Source organism: Ursus maritimus, unplaced genomic scaffold (genome assembly GCF_017311325.1).
Source record: "Ursus maritimus isolate PB19 unplaced genomic scaffold, ASM1731132v1 scaffold_20, whole genome shotgun sequence".
In the NCBI taxonomy this organism is placed as follows: Eukaryota; Metazoa; Chordata; class Mammalia; order Carnivora; family Ursidae; genus Ursus; species Ursus maritimus.
This window is the reverse complement of record NW_024424453.1, coordinates 21,589,892-21,595,891: the sequence shown is the minus strand read 5'-3', so window position 1 is coordinate 21,595,891 and position 6,000 is coordinate 21,589,892. Positions and strand designations below refer to the sequence as shown.

General features: G+C 50.4%; 1 protein-coding gene across 4 annotated transcripts in view; it reads left to right on the top strand.

Annotated features, from left to right (window-relative positions):
• Positions 1 to 3,819: 3,819 nt before the first annotated feature.
• The window catches only part of LOC103678451, a 42,182-nt gene continuing 40,001 nt past the window's right edge, over positions 3,820 to 6,000 (top strand). For 3 of the 4 annotated variants that reach the window (XM_008707799.2, XM_008707815.1, XM_008707822.1), the window contains exons 1-2: positions 3,820 to 3,899; positions 4,293 to 4,521. In XM_008707799.2, the coding sequence (XP_008706021.1) occupies positions 4,342 to 4,521 (180 nt within the window). In that variant the 5' untranslated portion in view covers positions 3,820 to 3,899; positions 4,293 to 4,341. The remainder of the gene's footprint in view (positions 3,900 to 4,292; positions 4,522 to 6,000) is intronic. The other variant, XM_008707806.2, reaches the window with a different exon arrangement.

Below are 6,000 nucleotides of genomic sequence, written 5' to 3'. Positions count from 1 at the left end.
CCCCATCTTTAAAGCCAACAAGGGGGTGGGGTGGCCGGGACACTCCTCACTGCATGGCTCTGACCACAGGGGAAAAAGTTTTCTGGGCTTTATGTTCGCAGACTCAGGCAATTAGATCACCGTCCTCACCCCCGTCCCCCGTCCCCCTACAATCAAAGGTAACAGCCCCACTTCAAGGTCTGTAACTTTTTAAAAAGATTTTATTTATTTATTTGACAGAGACGGCCGGCAAGAGGGGGAACAGAAGCAGGGGGAGTGGGAGAGGAAGAAGCTGACTCCTAGTGGAGGAGCCTGACGTGGGGCTTGATCCCACAACGCAGGGATCACGCCCTGAGCCGAAGGCAGACACTTAAGGACTGCGCCACCCAGGCGCCCCTCAAGGTCTATAACTTTAATAACATCTACAAAGTCGCTTTTGCCATGTAAGGTCACGCATTTACCGGTTCCAGGACTAGAACATGGATTTCTCTGGGGGCCTTTATTCTGCCCCCAAATCCTTAAATTTACAAGCCCCAAAGCCACTGCCCACGGCCAAATTTCTTAAAAATCCTTTTTCCTCCCCATCCACTTCCAAAGCTGCAACCGCTTTTGCATGTCCCTCCTCTATACTCCCCGCTAAAACTCCGTCGCAGGCCCAGCCCGGCGCCCCCTGCGTCCCGGGCCTGGGAGGTGGGGGGGGGAACGCCGGAGCAGGAGCGCTATCTGCAGGAGCCCCGGCTGGCGTCTGCGTGTGCCGCCGGGGGCACCTACCTTAGGGCCACCTCTACCCCATCCCCCTGCCCCACTGATGGCCAGGCACACTGGTCCCCCACTTCTCTCCCCTCCTAGACCTCGTGCCTCGCAGCGCCCCTGGCTCTGACGGCCTCGACCCCGGGGCGAGGACACCAGGAGCTCTCCCTACCCGAGACAGAGCCCACCCTCCCGAACCCTAGAGGGGCTTTCCGGCCGCCGCCCCTTCCCCCGCCTCCTCCTCCCGCCGCGGCGTCCGCCCCCTCGCGGGCCGCCCTCTCCAGCCCCGCCCCGCGCCGCGCTGACCGCCCGCGCGTCTCCACGGTGCCGGGCGCAAGCGGGAGGCCGGCCGGCGAGGGACGCGGGGACCGGCGCCCGAGTGAGTGCGGGGCGCGGGCCGGCAACGAGGTTGCGGGATGGGTGGCTGGCGTTCTCTCCGGGAGGTACCGAATTGTTGCGTGCGGCGGCGGCCCTGGGGGAGGGAGCGGAAGGCAGCCCCTCCTCGCCCACCCGCTCCCGTCGCCTGGGACTCCGAGGGGGAGCTGGGCGAGCCGCAGGCCCCGGGGAACTCTGCTTCCCTTACGGCTCGAGAGGCAGGACCCTCCCACCCCTGCTCTCTCCCCGCACCCCTCCCCTCACCGTCCCCAGCTCTCGGAGAGTCACAGTTTGCAGAGGAGGGGGCACCCACTCCTTAGGCCTCCACTGAATACTCCTCAATGAGTCAGGTGTGCTGGCCTTGAGCGCCTAGGTAGCTGCTCCCTGGGCCACACGTTACTGTACGCGGAAATGACAAAGAAATGCTCGTGATAAAATGTTAAGTGAAAAGCTCAAGATTTAAGAGGGTCTTAATCGAGTGTGTTTATAGAATGTTATGGGTGTAGTTTGCGCTCCAGTAAATACCCAGAAAAGGCTGGTGAGAAACACTTCATATTGTGAACAGTAATATTATATAGTACCAGTCTTAGCTTGGGCTGCCTTGACAAAATACCAAAGACTGGTGACCTTAACAACAGAAACCTTCTTACACTTCTGGAGACTGGGAAATCCAAGAGCAAGGTGCCAGGAAGCTAGGTTTGGAGCCTTTTCTCTTGGCTTGGATGTGGCAGCCAGCTCAAGGGTGACAAAATAAGCTCTCTGGTGTCTCTTCCTCCTCTTCTTCTTCCCCTCCTTCTTCTTCCCCTTCTTCTTCTTCTAAGATTTTTATTTATCTATTTATTTATTTAGAAAGAGTGTGCGAGCGGGGTGGTTGTGGGGGGAGCAGAGGGAGAGAATGTCAAGCAGACTCCAAGCTGAGCCTGGAGCCCGACTTGGGGCTCGAGCTCATGACCCTGAGATCATGACCCAAGGTCATGACCTGAGCTTAAATCAAGAGTCGGTTGCCCAACAGACAGAGCCACCCAGGCGCTCCACTCTGTGTCTCTTCTTATAAGGGCAGTAATCCCATGGTCGGAGACCTGCTTTCATGACCTCGTTTAACCCTGATCACCTCCCAAAGGTCTGGTCAACAAATACCATAACACTGGGGGCTGGGTTTCAACAAAAGAATTTGGGGGGGGTGTGTGAAAACATACAGTCTGTAGCAGTACGTTCTAGGTGGTACGTTAGAGTGGTTAAGAATTTGGGCTGTAGAGCCAGGCTGCCTGAAATTGAATCCCAGCTGCACCGGTTACCAGTGTTTGCACTTAGGCAAATCACTCCCCTCACTAGGCCTCAGCGTCCCCACCTGAGCATTCACTGTGTGCCAGACTCTGTTCCAGGCATTCATCGTGAACTAATCTGTTACTCCTCATAACAGCTCCTCCTCCTCATCCATCACCGTCTCTGTGTTGCTGAGGGAAAAACTTTACATTTAATTTGCATTAAATCCTCAGAAATACCTAAGAGGTTATATTGCCACCATTTTTACAGATGAAGAGAACAGGATTCGGGGAAATGAAGTTGATTACCCACAGTCCGTCTACTAATAACTGACACAGGATCCAACCTGCTTCCTCTTGAAACAGGCCTCTTAATAATCCCATAAACCTTTGTCTCTATGAACCCTCTTCAGAGCCCCAACCATGACCTTAAGTTATTGTAACCAAACCAACGTGAGTTCACTCCGTGGTGAGGCACAGATACAGCAGGTGGAATTGTCTGCACAAAGTAAACTTTATTTGCAGCAAATAAGGAGATCACAGGAAATAGCTTTCAAAGCCGGACTGCGAAGGGGGTGGTGGAGAGAAGCGGTGAATGGGTTCCTTTTGTTTAGGGTTAGGATGAATATTTCGATAGGGAGGCCTTGTCGTTGTATGTAGCGGTCATAAGGTCACACATGTACCTTAAGGAAACATGCCTATACATACATTGTATGTTATGTAAGTGGGGCTAAGGCTCTTCCTTGGGAGGGGATTTTAGTATTATAATGAGGTAGAGGTCATTGCCAGTCATTCCAGAAGTTACTCCCCCCTCCATCTGAGCCGAAGTGAGTCAGGTGTTTAGTTCCAACAGTCTGGGTGGTCTGGGAGGTGTTGTCAGGGCTGTAGCCATCCCCTGGTTTCAGGTTTCCTTTGCCTGAGGTAAGAGGTAAGCCAGAAAGAAGAGCTTAAGGCAAAATGTAAGACAAAGGTTAGTGAGTACAAGCAGGCGGGCCGTGAGAGTCAGGTGCTGGGGTCTAGCTGGTGACTGCCGCATGCAGGGACCTTTCAAGGCTGGATAATTGAAGGGACAAATCAGTGCTGATGGGGTGGCTTCCTGTGGTCACCAAAATAATAGTAACCTCAATAGGGGCGCCTGGGTGGCGCAGCGGTTAAGCGTCTGCCTTCGGCTCAGGGCGTGATCCCGGGGTTCTGGGATTGAGCCCCACATCAGGCTCCTCCACTAGGAGCCTGCTTCTTCCTCTCCCACTCCCCCTGCTTGTGTTCCCTCTCTCGCTGGCTGTCTCTATCTCTGTCGAATAAATAAATAAAATCTTAAAAAAAATAATAGTAACCTCAATAGTACTAATAAAGTTTGTTGAGCACTTTCACTATGGGCCAGGCATTGTGTGAGGTGCTTCATAAACTACCTCCCTAATCCTCGTGACAACCATAATCCATTTGACAGATGGAGAAATAGAAGCTTGAAAGACTTCGTAGAATACCTAAGGCCACCCCAGTGAGTCAAGTGGTGGAGACAAGACTAAAATTCAGGTCTGTTTCCCTTCAAAGGTCATGTTTTCAACCGCTGTGGATATGCTGCCTGGCAAGAATTATGTCTATAAAGAGAACTATGCCATTTCAAAATCAGTATGTCTTTGGTAATATTTAGTGCCCACCATTAACGTTAATTGTATTCCTTTATAACTGAGTTCCAAGGGTACTGCCCCGTTTTCAAGAACCTAAAAGAACATGGATCCATGGATGTAGAGACTGGAAATTGAACAGTTCTGCTCAACTGCCTCCATCTTGATTCCCCTACCCCCATTTTAAGATACATGAGGCACTTTAAGATTTTCGGAGAAGGGTGTCCAGCAATATTTTACAATTTTTAGTGGGAGGGCTGTGATCTGCTCCTTAAAAAGACAGCTGTGTATTGGGTTTCAGGGCAAGGTACTATTTTCAGAATCCAGGTGGAGTCTCAAACAGTAAAACAATGCCAAGAGAAAAGGAAGGAAAACAAAAAACTAAAGGAATACCCGTGCCCATCGTTCCAATTCTTCAAAAGTTCCTGAAAACATACGAGCAGCACTGTGCCCAGATGCAGACATTTGTGTGTCCAGCCCTCAAACAGGACTTGAAAACCAGCATCAGCAGTGAACGGATTCTCAGGAAAGTGAGTGTGTGGCTTCCTTTCCTTATTCTTCTCTGAAGTGAACTAATGGTCCTCGGTCATGGCCCTCTCTGCGTTCCTGCCTGCCCAAAGCCCGCCCCTGGCACCCAGGGCTCTGCTCAGCCCGGCTCCCTTCCTGCTCCTCCCTCCCGGTCTGCCCATCCCAGTCCTTCAAGCAGGCCTGCCTTTTCTCAACCCGCCCCTCCCACGCTGCCTCTGGAAAGCCCCCCTCAAAAGCACCACTTTGGGCATCATTGCAGGATATCATGTCCAGCACTCCCGCCACCCCACGGGACACCTCCAAGCTAACATTTGCTTCCCTTAACAGCTCCTGTGTCCATGTCATCAGGCCAGACCCCCGCATTCACCCATGCTTCCCCTCTCACTTGGAATGAAGTCAGCAAACACATAATTCTGACTCCCAAAGTACAGAATTTCAGAAAAAAAAACTCAGATGTCATATCTTTTCTGAGAAAATCTAGGGATCGGTTGTGAGAGGGAAAGAAGAGAGGCCAGTGCTGAAACTAAATGGTCTACTCTTGGGCAGGGGCACCTGCTAGTCCAGAAGGTGGGGCCTCGCACCCAAGGACAGACGGGCCTGCTCTCCAGCTTTTCTATGGCCAGCCCAGAAAGACAGTCTGTGTTGTAATCGTCAAACACCTACTGATTTCCTAAAATGCTGAGTGCTAGACAGAATAAAGCAATTAGAGATGGCTGCTTAAAAATAATTATTCTAAGGTGACTTTGACCCAAATCCATCCTACCCATATTTTTCCTGAATGTTTTTGGGGGATGGGAGGATGATTACATTGTACCCCACATCAAAAGAACCTCTGAAAGTCCTCCCTAACCATCTCTTTTGCCCAAACTTCCACTTCCCAGGGCAGCTGCCACCTCCCTGTCCTCTCCTCTCTTTGGACAGGAGACTACCTCTCCTAGCCTCCTGTCCCCTCTGCCCTCCTAGCTCTTTCTAATTCCTTCTCTGGTAGTTAGTTGCTTCTCTGGACTCCCCCCATACATCTTCCCAGTGTGAGAGCTTTTTGTGGTAAAATAATTACTACTTAATTTTTTTCTATTATACTTCTTATAATGAGCCTCTACTACTTAATGATAAGAGTTAATCATAAACCTTTTTCAAATTTATAGTCCCTTCAGCAATGTTTTCTAAACATTTTAAATTACAGTCGCTACCAGAAATACAAATAACATCATGATCCAATGTATAAGTACCGGTGTGACTCATAAGACCGTACGGGCAGTTTATGTTGCGTGGGTTGCTTTGGTTGGGTCTCCATTCTGATTTTGGGCATCACTAAAGTAAAAGTCTCATGAGACAATTATTTTTTACAGTGTAGGATACACTTGGATAATTTCTCTTCTTTTCTGTTTCCTTAAAGAAAGAAAGAAAAAAGCTGGTTACAATCTACTCAACTGATTTCCTGACCCAATAATGAGTAGTAACCTGATGGGAAAATCTGTGCC